Raw genomic sequence first — 16,575 nt, forward strand, 5'->3', positions numbered from 1 at the left:
CATGGTGGCAATATATGTGTGTGTATATATTAGTGTCATTAAAATCAATTCTTGACATATGATGAAATTAAATGGTCAAAGCATCCTTTAATTTCATCAGTAATGCAAGTAAGTATATTTTGGCCTTAGTTGTTACTTAATCCCGGATCATAGTAGATTTGCGATTAAAAAGTATTCCAATGGAGACTATCTCATCTTTTTGGAGATAAATAGCAATACATTTTCTAGCATTCTATATCCCTATTTATGACGGTAACATGTGGAAACTTGGATGCTAATTTGAATAGATAGAACGACCACGTTGTCTTGTTGTCTAGGCAATATCTCTCTCATTAGTTTACTGCTATAATTGTTGTAATAAAGGAATTTTGGGTGTGTACATATGTCTGCGTATGTGTGTGTTTAAAGAGGGATGCAGAGTAAAATCATATGTAAAGGCTTACTTCTGTGATTCCGTTGAGGAAACTGGATTGTTGGTAATCTCTCTTGTAACCGAACTTTTCGTCTGATTGGAAACAGACGTTTTTGTTTGAGGTTGAACTGTGGTAGTTTTTGTTATCCCTTGAGTTCGAGCAATTGGTTTTAATTGTTTCACTGATTTCTGTTGTTGATTAAAAACTTTTAACGACTTCCCTTGTGCGAGTTGCAAAGAAGCCACTCCGGATGATGCTGTAGACACCGACGGTCCATTTCCTTGGACTGAGCTTTTAGTAGTGTGAGAATTATCCATTTGAGTCGATCCTTGCTTTTGCATTGTAGATAGTTTCGGTTTTGTCTGAGAGGCAGCCGTTTTCTCGGAAGAGTCTGAACGAACGGGCTGATGTTGCTGGCGTTGTGTCTGTTTATTCTTGGTTGCCACATCTACACTTGAACTTTCGTTTGACGAGGCAGATAAATTCGGATTCTTGGATTCCTTTTCAGACGAACACGAAGAATCGTTTTTGTTCCGAATTATCTCATCACTGGGATCTTTGTTGTTATTGTTGATATTCGGAAGTTGGTTAACATCCGCGATTTCCAAAATTTCATTGAGTCCAAAAGAGATGCATTTGAGATACCAACAAGCGCGGCATTTATTTACAATATCTGTTTTGATAACACATAATCCAGAAACTGGTGATTTGGAAGTCAACAAATTGGAGTTCCTCAATGAAATCCGTCTGTTAATCTGACTTTGAGTAACACAGACATAAGTCAAGTGTGCATCTCCTCTGGTACTGTGCTGGTAAAAATTCTTACACGCGGAACAAAAACTTTTAGCCTGAATCTTAAGGTCTGTGGGTCTATTTGTGTGATCTGTCGACTTTCTGTCAATAGACTGCTCCTCCTCCGCCGCCGCCGCCTCTGCCCCACACACAAAACACGGGGCTGTTGCTGCCGTGGCGGCCAAAACTCCATCATCATCATCTTTTTTTAGCCCATCCTTCCGATTAAAATCCTCTGTTGTGGTTCTTTTATGTTTCTGCGGGGACTTCAAGTCCATCACAAGCAAAGTAGAAGTCTTCGTGGCACACTAAAAATACACAACAAAACAACGTCCGACATAATTGATCCGCCAGCTTACTGACTGCCGCGACACCTAGCGGCTACACAAGAGAAAGTAACTCGCGAGAGATTCGCACCACTTCCTACTAAGGGAGACAACCACAGTTAAGCCCTGATTTACACGATCAGAATCGAGAAAGCATTGCAAGTCTTTTAACAGGATAAATTATTTCTCCTAAATATTTTCTCTTGCTTATTTCAGTCATTGGACAGCGGCCACGCTGAGTACCGCTTTGAAGGGTTTTAGTCAAACGAATTTCTCCAGTACATATTCAGTTGGTTTCTTTTTACCAAATAGCTAGATTAAGGGAACGTAAACAAACCAATACCGGTAATGGGGACAAACACAACACAAACATTTTATAATATGTATGTATGTATGTATGTTCTCTTCTGTTTTTAGTTATTTAAATTCTTTCTCTGAGAAAGGAGCTGGTTTCTAACAAAGATACAAAGCCCCATTGTTGGAATGTAGATAACGACTTGAGAAAAGTCTTGCATATTTTTACTGTTCCACTTACAGATTGCATTAGTAATGTGCAATTTCATTTTCTGAAAATCCAAGCTTATCCAGACTATCACTTAGGCACTTATTCACAAAACCATGTGCAATAATTATTGCTATAAATGTAAATTTGTAATCTAAATATAAAAACTTGAGGTTTCGAAGCAGTTGTTCATAGTCATCTTCTTTCTCTTTCATTTTCAAACAGATATTCATACCAGTAGGACAGCTGTCCTCTATGACAGTACGTATTCTTATTTGTCCCAAACATCAATAGCCGGCTTGTTATGCTTACACTCGACCAAGGTTTTGATGAGAACGTTCCTTGTGTCAATGTTTGTGTTCGTATTCACTTCAATAGCAGGGGATTTTTTATATTTTATTCCAGGACAGTCTTTCTTTCCGGATGACGTCGTATCGCCTAGGGAGGTAGTACATTGATGACATTTTGGGGCAGCTGCTACTCACATGTGTGATGTCTTTCACAGAAATATCACACAATCAACATCTTCGATTGCATCTTGGAACCCCAAGAGCCTCACTGTCACTTTTGTTTATTAGGGATTTAGTACTTATCTCCTGTTCTTGGATTGCAAATGCATAGCCTTCAAAATGTGATGTGATGTAGCGGTCACGAGTCCAAGAAAGGCTTCGCCTCATGTCAATATTACTGTCTTCTTCAAATCTTCGGGTAACACACACATGCATGGTCTTTTTTTTTTTTTGTATGCTGAGCGTTTCACCTCCAGGTCTTTGAGGGATGCTAGCCCGGCATTTTGGGGGTTGTATGTGAGGTCATCGGGAAGAGAGTACTTCCTGAGCAGCTCGCTGCCAACACATGAGATATTGTTCTCTTCACTTTTCAGCACTAAATTAATGGATTAATTTTTGCTGTTGTTGCTTAACAAATGCTATCTGAGAGAAAGTGTACATTTGAAGGCTGTCTGCATCGATCTCAAGCCTCTACTTCCTTTATCACTTCTTCGATAGAGCCTGTTAATATCACTATTTCTATGGAGATTTCCAGTTGATGTCAGTGTCTTGCAGGTTTTAATGCTTATGGACTCAGTTTGTTTTCCATCCCTATCGTTTCGGGTTCGGTTCCACTGCGTGGCAACTTGAGCAAGTATCTCCTACTATAGCCCTGGGCTATAGATTTAGCAGACGGAAACTGAAAGAAGCTCGTCATGTACACACACACACACACGTAGCCGTGTAGGTATGATGGGCTTTTTTCAGTTTCTCTTTGAAATCCACTCTCAAGTCTTTCATCAATGTGGAGCTATAAACTGACCATATCCATCCAAAATATTCTACTTGTTTTATGCTTCAGCTGGTCAGATCTTGCCTCTCACACCAACCCTACAGTATCATTCAAAAAGGTAACAGTTACCTCATCAGACTTTCAAAGCTACAAAATAATGCATGATTAATTCAAAACAATATGAATAAATAAGTATTACTTCACATAAAATTACATGAATGCTAAAGAGTAAATGGATTCACTGTTATACTTGGAATGCTTATCTTTAGCAAGTCATTGAACTGAATTTTCATTTCACAGTACAAATGCTTCCACTGAACTCAACATTGCAGAAAGATTATAGTCTTGCAGTTCAGTATTAATAATGGTTGGCACTCCGTCGCTTACGACGACGAGGGTTCCAGTTGATCCGATCAACGGAGCAGCCTGCTCGTGAAATTAACGTGCAAGTGGCTGAGCACTCCACAGACATGTGTACCCTTAACGTAGTTCTCGGGGATATTCAGCGTGACAGTAAAGAAATAAGAGTGTGACAAGGCTGACCCTTTGAAATACAAGTACAACAGAAACAGGAAGAAAGAGTGAGAGAAAGTTGTGGTGAAAGAGTTCAGCAGGGTTCGCCACCATTCCCTGCCGGAGCCTTGTGGAACTTTAGGTGTTTTTGATCAATAAACACTCACAACGCCTGGTCTAGGAATCGAAACTGCGATCCTACGACCACGAATCTGCTGCCCTAACTACTGGGCCATTGCGCCTCCACAGTATTAATAATAAGCCAGAGTCAAAAACTGTATTAAACAGCAGCACTTTATATTGACTCTGAATAATTTGAGTTTATCAGTGATAAGAAAGGGAAATATAGTTTTTCTCCTTGAAATATAAATGAGAGGTAAAAACATCATAAGTAGCTGGTCACCAAGCTACTTACTATTGGAAATGACACAAAATAACAAAGGTAATTACTTTTTGATAGCCATTACACCTTACATCATATCCATAGGCATTTGATCTTGTCATTTTTGTCACAAAGATCCTGCAAAAGACATCACTGAACTATAGTAAAGGCATAAAGTTACTCATAGACACACTCCAGCTTCTAGACCTCAAGTATGTTGCCTTTCTCCGCTTTGCTTTCTATCACAACTATAATACACTTTGTTACTCAGAGTTGGCTAAGCTCATCTCTCCTCTGCCCAGACATTCTTGTAACTCATCTCTCTTCCTCACATCATCCTTGTTGTATCCAACTCTTTCCCCTGCCCAAATCCTGTACATGTCACTACATCCAACCCTTCCTTCTCAGAACATCTGCTCTCTGAAATTCCCTTCTTGCTCATGTTTATCCTTCAGGTGGTGATTTACAAAAGGTCCAAAAAGAGCATTAACTGACGGTATCAATCTCATTTGTCTAGGAAAGTCAGCAAAGGCCACAGGCGGTTCCTCTTCATCCAGACCCAGCAAATAAAACCAATCAAATATGCCCTTCCAATTGTTTCCAACCAAATGTTGATAGCAAACTATGCAGTGTATTCAAAGAACATTAGACAACAGTGTTTTTAAAGTAATCAATGAGCCCCTTACATCTCTTCCATAAAGGCAGCACCATTCATTGCATTAGCCATTACATTTCTAAGGGGAACATTGTTTAAACTAAGTCTCAACTTTGTAAATTGTTTCACTTTTAGTGTCTGTCATGAGACAGTGTGTAACAAAGTTGGGCCTTTAGACTAAAGGTAAAATCCATCAGACAGGTTTCCATACAGTTTCTCTCTACTCAATTTCACTCACATGGTTGGATCTGCCTAACACTTGCTCAAAATGCCATGCAGTAAGATCAAACTCATGTCCACATGAACTATTAAGCCATTCTATCATATGATGAAAGGCATTCCACCTATGACCATTCCATTTTTAGGAGTATGTACGGATTATCCAGCATATGTTTTCTTTTCTCTAGATGGTAGGGTTGTCGTTTGAGAGAGATTTGACTGTTATTTCTAGCCGGTCAAATGAACTGGACAGATGCTCCCGCGTTGATTCAAAAGAATAGTGTTGTTATAAATGGCCAGCGTTATAGAGCAGCAATGGAGCTCATAGTAGATCGATTAGATATTATGGTCTTTGATTCTAAGTTGAAGCCTAGCCATTATATTTTACCTAAAGGGAAAGCAGAAAGGTCACAGCATTTCCAAAAATAACCTGCTTAGCCAAAACAAATGAAAAATTAAGTGATCGATAAAATGATAAATTTCTGAAATTTTATTTTTATCATAACAGATTAAAAGGGAAATTAGAAATCAGTTTCGAAAAAATTCTTAAATAATGTATGTACTTTATATTTGTGAGTCTGTAACTCTGTTCCAATCACCCGTCTCCTCCAATAATTTTCTAATGGATATATTGACCTGGAGATAGTTATGGCTTCGTATACGCCGCATTAACCTTCCCAGTCTAGCCGGATGTGGAAAGGTCAAGGGCATCTCTTAAGGAAAGAAAGAAAGGGACAGAGACAAATAGAGAGTGAGAGAAACACAGAGAGAGAAAAATAGAGGGGGAGGAAAGAAGAGAAAAAGAAAGAGGCAAAAAAGAAAAGAAGAAAGAAGGAAAGAAAGACAGATAGATAGATGTGTGGAGTGAGAGATTTGAGCTTGAATTGCTTCCACTTAATTCGCGTGGTTGCCTCCCTTACATAGATTCCACGCTGTCTCGGTGACCTCGTCATCATGTAAACAAGGTGTCCGCTAGTTCTTTGAGGATATGAGATTAATCTTTATCAATAACTGAAAATTGCCGAGGAAAACTTTCAGTGAATATTCGAAGTAACAGGAACTGCCAAACACTCATCTCTAACAGTCTTTCTTTTTCTTGTAGTAGAAAAAACAGGTTCTAAACAACGAACAAGGTACGTGTGTATATTATCAGCATTTTAATTTACGAAGAATCTGACAACTTTCTAAATATAGTATAGAGTGTGATGCTGGTATGTCTGCAATATATAACTAGAAACCCACCGTATTGAGTGCCGGGAAGATAGGGTTAGGGTTAACTACCCGGCGAGCCGAAGGACAAACCGGTTTCCGTGCTTATTAATTTATTTAAGTCGCTGATACCCTTCAGTAAGATGTAACCGTCACAGTTGCATGTTCTATAGAATAGGGCCTCGTGACTATTCAGCAATATTGCTCAATTATACATTAAAAATAAACTAAAACCCTCATATATATCACCCATCGGCACACATTCAGTCTGTATATCATCAGAAACGGTGAGATTTGTTTAAGCCCATAGAACATTTGAAAGCTGTTAGATACAGAGATACGTTCACAATACATATTTTTCAAGAAGATACTTATTAGGCAATAATAAATGTTTCAACATTTTTCAACGGGCAAATGATTTTAGGGAAAGGTAGTTAGTCGATGATATCGACCCTGTTAGTTGACTGGTACTTTATTTTATCGACTCGGAAAAGCTGAAAAACTAGCACAAGTCCTGCAATTTTGAGTGTTGGGTGGGTTAACCAATTCCGTCGTCCCAGTATTTGACCGGTATTTTATTCTGTTGTACAGGAACGGATGAAGAACATAATTATGTTGTTTATTGTAAGCGGTACTTAAATAAAAATCTTATCATATACTTTTATTTAAAACCTTACATAAGTATTATTTTCTCTGAGGTGCTCTAATACCATTTTCAAGCGTCAAAGACTCGCCTGTAGTTTTGAACATAACGACCGCATATTTCCACACGCGTACACACATAATATATATTCACACACACACACACACATTATATGCCTTTATTTGAACTTTGGAATATGATATAATCTAATTATAAATAAACCATTGTTGTGTAGATAAGTGTCATTGTCACGTTGCTGTCAAATTAGTTGGTTCCTCTTTTAAAGTCTGTCTGACCAATCTCCTTGATATAACCTAGTCGGCAGTAGTTTTTATATTTGTCATTCTTAACCGATGTAAGTATTGCTTTATTTGCGTTAATTTGGTGCTTCGTTGCGCTCTTTTTCTACAGTATCGATCCTTTTATCTGTTTGTTGCGTGTATGTGTATTTTATGCTGGATTTTATCAGTTTGTAAACAAATCTTTACCGTTTTACAAATTGATCAAAGTAGCAAATTATATCTTTTGCAGTTTAGGAATTTCCCGCGGTAATTTAGGAGTGGAAATAATGTTTTAAATCAATAAAACCGGACTTGTTTAGTTTCCTGCTTGTAATGCGCAACAGTGCGTGTAGTTACCTTATCTACATTTTTCTTCACACACATACACCAAAATGCGGTAAACTTTATTTCAAAAAAATGTCAACTTTCTAGACTTGTATAACAGCTTCATAAGCAAGCGAAGCTGTTAGGACAGCCAACTCTGGACCCATTCCAATTCATTTCGTTTATATCAATTGTCCTAGGGATGGATGGAAAGCATAAACATAACATCATCTCACTTCTGTTGCTGTAACAAATGTGAATTTTTGTGTCTGCTTCAGAAATAAATTATTAAGCGATTAATTAAAGATGAATGTCAAAGAGTTAGAGTGTGGTGTGCTGTATCTTTCTCTGAATCTTTACTATGAGAGTAATCGATTTATTGAACAGTAAACAGAAAATACCACCAACACGTCTTTCTGGGTTTAAATTAAGGTGTTGTTACTGTTTAGCTGCAGGTCAACTCTGTAAGGTATCTAGGATTGCTCTATCCAATGTGCTCTTCGCTTTTCTAAGATGAATATGATTTGATGGAAATTTGGCTCCTGTTTCTACCAGGTCGAGCTAACTTTATAGAAACTCGTTCTAACCCAAACTAAGCTTACTCACATGACGATGGCTGGCCTTGATGTTTCTTTAATGTATTGTTAGTAGAAACTGGTTTTTAGTAATGTACAGCAACAAGAATTTGGGTATAAACGTCGCATGCACATTCATTCATTCATTCTTTCTTTCTTTTTTGTCCTTGCAAAATGTTACTTTACACACAATTATGTACATTAAACTAAAACAGGAAGCAGAAATGATGAACAGCTGAAAGAGAATTTAAAGTGAATTAAACTGAGTAATCATTTGAGTTCAAAAGAAAAGAGAAGAAAAAAAAACAGCAAAACAAAATGTCCAAATGGGAAATATTTAACAAAAGTTAAATTTATACCAATATTTACGAATGTACATTAACATTCTCATGGATGTGTGTTGATATTTGTGCTTTTTATGAATACCATTTTATGTTCCAAAAATGGAATGTTGCTCATTAGGTATTGTATGGTAACTATGTTTATTTAAGGAGAGAGAAGTTGAGTAAAGGGCAAGTAAGCATTGACATTTCAATAATAGCGTTATATTACATTCATATAAACACAGTCGCAAAGAGAGAGAGGGAGAGAACAAAGTATTTCACTTTACAATTGCATGAAGTTGGAATGTTGACCAAATGTCCTCAGAAAAAGATATCATCATCATCATCATCATCAAGATCATCCTTTAATGTCCGTTTTCCCCGCTGGCATGGGTTGGACAAATTGACCAGATCTGGCAAGCTGGGGAGCTACACCAGGTTCCAGTCTGGCTTGGCTTGGCTTCTACAGCTGTGACATTTTGTATCCAAGACACCTGATGTAAACAACACTGACATCAAAGATGAAAAAATGGGTAATGGGTGTGTATGCCATGACACCAGCTACTGGCAAAATAAAGTCACTGGCAATAAAATTATTAATAACATCTGACTCTTTAATTAATGTTCACAGGTTTTATAATCTTATAACTACAAAACCATCATCATCATTTAATGTCCATTTTCCATGCTGGCATCTTACTTTTGTTATTTACACCACCTGTCCTCGTCTGTTGTTATTTTTTGTATATCCCCCCTATATATATATATATATATATATCATCATCATCGTTTAACGTCCGCTTTCCATGCTAGCATGGGTTGGACGATTTGACTGAGGACTGGTGAAACCGGATGGCAACACCAGGCTCCAATCTAATTTGGCAGAGTTTCTACAGCTGGATGCCCTTCCTAACGCCAACCACTCAGAGAGTGTAGTGGGTGCTTTTACGTGTCACCCGCACGAAAACGGCCACGCTCGAAATGGTGTCTTTTATGTGCCACCCGCACAAGCCAGTCCAGGGGCACTGGCAACGATCTCACTCAAAAATCCTACGGGAGCCAGTCAGGCGGTACTGGCAACGGCCATGCTCAAAATGGTGCATCTCATGTGCCACCCGCACAAGAGCCAGTCCAGGGGCACTGGCAACGATCTTACTTGGCTTGCCGGGTCTTCTCACGCACAGCACATTTCCAAAGGTCTCGGTCAGTAGTCATTGCCTCGGTGAGGCCCAATGTACGAAGGTCTTGCCTCACCACCTCAGCCCAGGTCTTCCTGGGCCTACCTCTTCCACGGGTTACCTCAACTGTTAGGGTGTGGCACTTTTTCACGCAGCTATCCTCATCCATTCTCACCACATGTCCATACCAGCGCAATCGTCTCTCTTGCACACCACAACTGATGCTTCTAATGTTCAGCTTTTCTCTCAAGATACTTACACTCTGACGGGTATTCACATTGACATTACACATCCAACGGAGCATACTGGCTTCATTCCTTGCGAGCTTACGTATGTCCTCAGCAGTTACAGCCCATGTTTCACTGCCATGTAGCATGGCTGTTCGTACGCATGCGTCATACAGTCTGCCTTTTACTCTGAGTGAGAGTCCCTTTGTCACCAGCAGGGGTAAGAGCTCTCTAAACTTTGCCCAGGCTATTCTTATTCTAGCAGCTACACTTTCAGCGCACCCACCCCCACTACTAACTTGGTCGCCCAGATAGCGGAAGCTATCGACTACCTCTAGTTTTTCACCCTGGAATGAGATAGAAGTTGTTTCCTGTTTGTTTACAGTCTTTATTGCACCTGAACATCTGCCACAAACAAAAACTAACTTGCTAGTTAACCTGCCTTTGATGTTGCTGCACCTCTTATGTGTCCATAGCTTGCACCGGGTACATCTTATAGAGTTACTACCTACTCCTTTTCTACATACTGAGCAGGGCCATCTACCTGAAGGGGTTTGTGTTTTATCTACCTTCCTACTTATTAGGATTTTGGTTTTAGCTAGGTTGACTCTAAGGCCCTTCAATTCTAGACCTTGCTTCCACACCTGAAACTTCTCCTCTCTCTCTCTCTCTCTATATATATATATATATATATACAGTGCTGGATTTTGGACGAATGAAGCCCTGTGCTAGTTAAGTTATGGGGCCCTTTATGTGGCCAGCTCACCTAAGCACAATGGTAAACCTGGCACTGTGGAAGTCATAAGAGATTTTAAACTTTTTTTGAAAGAATGTCAAATAATTCTGTTTGGCTTTTCTTGGACTGGATCTTGAAATACACATAAAGCTAATAATAATAGCATGTAATAATAATAATCATAGTATCATCATCATCATCGTTTAACATCTGTTTTCCATGCTGGCATGGGTTGGACGGTTCGACTGGAGTCTGGAAAACCAGGAGGCTGCACCAGGCGCCAGTCTGATCTGGCAATATTTCTAAAGCTGGATGCCTTTCCTAATGCCAACCACTCTGAGAGTGTAGTTTGTGCTTTTTATATGCCACCGGCACAGCATATCTCTTTCGCTGAATCACTAGGTTCTGCACACGTAAACAAACCAACACCAGTCGTCAAGTTGTGAGGGGATAAGCATAAACACACACACTACAGGCTTCTGCACAGTTTCCTTCTACCAAATTCACCCACAAGATATTGGTTGACCCAGGTCACAGTAGAAGACACCTGCCTGAGGTGCTGCACCAGAGTGGGGCTGAACCAGAAACCATGTGGTTGCAAAGTAAGCTTCTTAACTACTCAGGAAAAAAGGAAATTACATAGGCTTGCATCTTGGAGAGGAATTTTCCCAGTGCAGGTTGTGAGACTAGCTACAACTAACGTTGAATTTGGTCTCAATAGAACCAAGCAAGTAGAATACAATTCTTTTTTTAACCCTTTTCCTACCAATCTGCTTCATGCTGCCTTTGACTACAATTACAAAACTTCTTGGTTGAAACTGTTCATATCTAAAATTCAAACCTTTTGTTATGTTCCAAACTTCTGCTTAATAATGCAAAAGTAGTTATTTTCAGGAATCTCTCCAAATTCTTGACTGTTTTCAAATATTACTTGAAATACATAGGTAATGTCTTTCATTAGAAATATGCTCATAAGAGTTAATCAGACTAACTGACTTATGAGAGGATTTCTGTTAGTTTTATATTCCTAAAGAAGGGAGGAAAACTAATTTTCTCTTCAACCTTTTTGTGTCATAGAGCACACTGGTCTGTCCATGCCATATTCCTTGGTTTCTTTGGATGGTTTTGCAGAAGAGGAAGGCAACTCTTAGCCTCAGTTTCTTGGAGGAAGAGAATACTATGAGTAGTCCACCACAACCCTCTCTGCACTGTGTTGCTGATTCTGAGAGAAAGAAAGAGAGAGAGAGAAAGAAAGAGAGAGGGTGAGAGAGAGAGGAATTGACTTCAGTATTTGACTGGTGCTTTATACATTGGCATCACGAAGGGTGAAATGCAAAGTTATTTGTGCTCAGAATTCAAAGAACCAAAACAGTTATCAAAAGGCAGGTGTTTGACATTCTGTAAATCCAATCAACTGCCAATTATATTTCTTTACTTATTTATAATTTTTTTTTTTTTTTTCAGAAAACTAAAGCCAAGCAATGATGTCTCTGCGATATTTAGTAGCTAAAACCTACCGTTCTCCTCTGTTGACCATCAGACTCTTCACCAAACTAACTCAGACATGTCGGCTTCAGTCAACAGGTAAGTAGAACTTTAAAGACAAAAAATGGCACTGTTATTTGCATCTGTTTCTTGTAATTATATATTCAGAGAATGGTAGAGAACATGGTGGAAATATATGTAAATGATATGTGTTAGAGTGTTTTTGGTCTTCATTTGAATGGCACTAAAATATCTGTGTTATAGTTTGACATCCATTTGTGTAAAACCCACTAAGTTTCTTGTCTGTTATTACAGTTAATACGTAATGTTTCAGGTGTGAGTATGGCTGTTTGGTTAAGAAGCTTGTATCCCAGTCATGTGGTTTTGGGTTCAGTCCCACTGCATGGCACCTTGGGCAAGTGTTTTCTACTATGAGAGGGTGCTGAAAAGTTCCTGGCTTAAAGGGTATTGCAAAAGGCCTGACTGGAGGCCCAACCTTCTGAGTTCTTTTACAGGGCTTAGAAAAACTTAAGGACCACTGCAATAAGTGTGTGAATCTGAGAGGGGAATATGTAGAATAAAATCATAGTTAATTGATCCTCTTGCATTTTCTTTTACCTAAAGCCAAGAAATTTTCAGTAACCCCTTGTATATATCTGTGTGTGTGTGTGACAGACTTCTTTTAGTTTCTGTCTACCAAATCCATTCACAAGGTTTGATTGGCCTGGGCCTATAGTAGAAGACATTTGTTCAAAGCGCTGCACTGTGGGACTAAATCCAAGATGCTTGGAAGTAGGCTTCTTAACTACACAGAGGATAATCCAAGAGAAATACACTGGTGGTTGGTTGTAGCTAAGCTAGAAATGAGTCATCTGAAGATTTGAAATGAGGTCATGACTTCTAATCTAAGGAAAGAGGTAAAACATAGAGAGACAGAGGGGGGGGGGTTACAGACTAGCATTTTGGGGAAAAAAATAAAAAAGTAAAAGTATTATCAAGAATAAATATTATCAGGTAAACAATAACAATTCATTTTTATTCTCTGTTCAAGGCTCAACGAAACGACCCCGAAAAAGCCTTATTAAAAGAATCACATTTGGCACTGTTTTGGGGGCAACTTGTATTTTTGGGTTTTACCAACTGAATATTGCTTATGGCGGCCCACAAGATCCATCTAACCTGAAAGTAAGCTGCTTTTCTTGTCTTTTTTTTTTTAGTGTCTGTTTCTTCTTCCATAGAAACTTTTAATTTTGGATTTATTTGCGATTGCAATGATATTTTTGTTAAGATGTACAGAATCACAAAAGACTGTCTCAAAAAATGCCTTGTGGTATTTATTTCAACTCTTTACATTCTGATTTTCAAATCCTGCCAAGGTCAACTTTGTTGTTCATCTCTCCAGGACAAATAAAATAAAATACTTGTCAAGTACAAGGGTCAATGGTGTTCACTAACCCCTCCACCCTCCCTTCAAAATTACTGGCTGTATGCATAAATTAGAAACAGTTGTTCAAATATGAATGAGAAGCAGCCTGAGGAATATAAACAATATTGAATGTACATACACAAGGTTTGTGTTTTGCCAGTTCATGGGCAGATTGCGATTTATAGGCACAAGAGAAAGTTTTCTCATCAATACTCCTGGTGTATGACTTCTAGGTGTATTGACGAGAAAATTTTCTCTTGTGCCTATAAATCACAGCCTGCCCATGTATTGACAAATCACATACCTTGTATATGTGTGTTCAATATTGTTTAAGTTATTATTATGTTTACCCATCCATCCATTTTTGCTGCCTCTATTCCTGAGAGGGTCATGGGGCTCAAGTCATCAGGCACCCTTTCCATACGGTCCTATCAGAAGCAACAGCCATTAAACTTCGCTGCTGGATTCCCAAACATGACCAACTGAAACTGGATATTATCCAACCATTTCACCCATTATCTACCCCTATTTGACTTGACTTGAATCTGTCTTGTAACCATTTTCTGCAGCATTCTAACCACATGTCCTTAGTACTGGAGTTGTGACCTCTCAATGCTGAAAAGTAGAGAGACTCCCTGATTCCCAGACTATGCATCCTGTTGATTACCCAGTGATCCTCATTTCCACTGCCTCTATTCACAATTGAACTTTTATCATTTTTCTTGATTTCTGTTACTTAAGCTCATTACTGGCTCAGAATACCTGCTTTATATAAAATCCTCACCTTTTTATCTAGTAACATGGGGAACATGCCTTAATGCCACATGTGACATCTCATGTCCTTTAGTGCAGCCTAGTAAAACAAAAATTGCGATTTTGTATAAAAATACATTTATGTTGATTACATTCTATTATTATTATTATTATGTTATGATTTTTTTTAAAGTTCTCCAAAGATCAGTTCACAATTTTAATCCTTACTTTCATCATCATCATCATCATCATCATCATCATCATTATCATTATCATCATAACGTTCACTTTTCCACACTTGCATGGATTGGACAGGATTTGCAGAGGTGGATTTTCTATGGCTGGATGCTCTTCCTGTTCCCAACCCTCACCTGTTTCCAAGCAAGGTAATATTTCCCTACGACCAGCCATGTTTTCACAGAATATTGGAAACAGAAGCTGCTGCTTGTATGACAGTGACACTCATCTACAACTGTCATGTAATGTCATGGTAAAAAGATAGTAATACACATATGCATCTGTATATATGTGTGTGGTAAACAGAAACCGAAAGAAGCCTATTGTGTGTGTGTGTACCCCCCATTCACACACACATTCACAATAGGCTTTCTTCAGTTTCTATCTACCAAATCCAATCACAAGGCTTTGGTTGACATGAGGCTAGTAGAAGATACTTGCCCAAGGTGCCACACAGTGGTATCGAACCTGGAATTATGTGGTTGGGAAGCAAACTTATTACCACACAGCCATATCTTTAACATTTACATTTCCTCAATAAATAACATTGCATTTTTCAATATATTTATTTAATGTGAAGATGTTAGAGTTACAGCAAGGTGCGAAATACAATGAATATTGTATGGTGTAAATATGTCATTAATGTAACTATTAGTACAAGCTTTTTGTATGTTTGTATGTGATTAGACATGTTTAAGGTGGCTATTAGTTTTATAATAGCTTTGATCTACAATTCATTGAGACTTTTGAATATAAAGAATCACTACAAGAATGAAAAACATTGAAAGATAAAGCTGGACACAGGTCTGAAGGAGATTATATGTTTTTATTTATTAAGACAGGTTTTGAAGCCATACAAAAGGCCTCATCCAAAACAACTGGAAGGCATCTGTTTCAGCAAAATACAAGAGATGGCAACGAGTCCTAAGGGACTTAAAAAAGAAGTTGGTTGTTGCAGAAGGAATCAAGTTTATATATGAACCTTTGTCAGAAATATTTTTGACTTCATTGTCAATTTATGAGGTTTTGTAATGGGTGGAGATATTGTAAGTTAGATACAATTGGCCAGGGTTATCAAAGTATTGAAGAGGAATGCCAATAAATCTTGTTAAAGGTGTGTAACATATATCCCATGAATGAAGAATGTTGGAACAGCTGCAGTCGGGAAATATGTCATTTGATATATGTATAACAACAGTAATAAAAAGAAATGATATTGAGTTTTAAAAGAATCAATATTTTCCATGAAGTAGATGTAAGAGTTGTCGATACTTACCATCTGGCCAAAATGAAGTCTTCTAAATGTACAAGCTGTGGTTATGAATATGCATTGTTAAAAGGGAAATGTCCTACATTTGAAAAAAATGAAAACGTAAATTGCAGAAACAAAAAGAATTTTCCTTTTATCAGTTTATTGTCGAAAAGTGTAGAATTTATTGAACAAATTAATGATGAAAGCTCCGATACTGAAATAAATGTATTTACAGTACAGGACAAAGTGAAAAAAAGCAATAAAAACAAAAAAAACAACTGGAATTAAATTCTTTTTCAAAATTTAAACTCCGAAGTATTTACCACCAAATTCAAATGCATAATGATTGAACCATTGGCAGTGTATTTCAATAAGAATATGGTAACCAAAGTTTAATTGGAACTACTAATATTTAGATGTCTCTTTAAGTAAAGGTTGTCGTTATAATCTTGAATAGCACACTGTCCAAGTTGACAATATTTTCTGCTCCAAAATTAATCAATAATGAACCAGTGTATATAAAATAACTGTATCAGTTAATCAACTATGTCCTAATGCAACAAAAGGACTGCTACCATTTTGAGCGATTGTAATCCATGATCTTTTCAATCTGGTTGAAAGATGTCTGGGCATAATTGTAAGAGTTATCTCCTTTTGAAATTTCAGAGTTACTCCCCTTAAGGTTTTTTTTTATTATTATTATTATTATTGTTGTTGTTGTTGTTCGCCTCGGTCAACTTTGACTTTCATCCTTTCGGTGTCGATAAATTAAGTACCAGTGAAACACTGGGGTGTCGATGTAATCGACTAGTCGCCTTCCTAAATTTCAGTCAAATCGTCCAA

The 16,575-nt window shown here is 37.9% G+C and overlaps 1 protein-coding gene across 1 annotated transcript in view; it reads right to left on the reverse strand.

The window, feature by feature from the left end:
* Positions 1–1,592, reverse strand: part of LOC106875298 (uncharacterized) — a 53,421-nt gene extending 51,829 nt beyond the window's left edge. The window contains exon 1 of the mRNA XM_014923386.3: positions 444–1,592. Coding sequence (XP_014778872.2) covers positions 444–1,483 — 1,040 coding nt within the window. The 5' untranslated portion in view covers positions 1,484–1,592. The remainder of the gene's footprint in view (positions 1–443) is intronic.
* Positions 1,593–16,575: the final 14,983 nt, after the last annotated feature.

The sequence above is a fragment of the Octopus bimaculoides genome, chromosome 6 (assembly GCF_046866305.1).
Source record: "Octopus bimaculoides isolate indiv1 chromosome 6, ASM4686630v1, whole genome shotgun sequence".
Taxonomy (NCBI): Eukaryota; Metazoa; Mollusca; class Cephalopoda; order Octopoda; family Octopodidae; genus Octopus; species Octopus bimaculoides.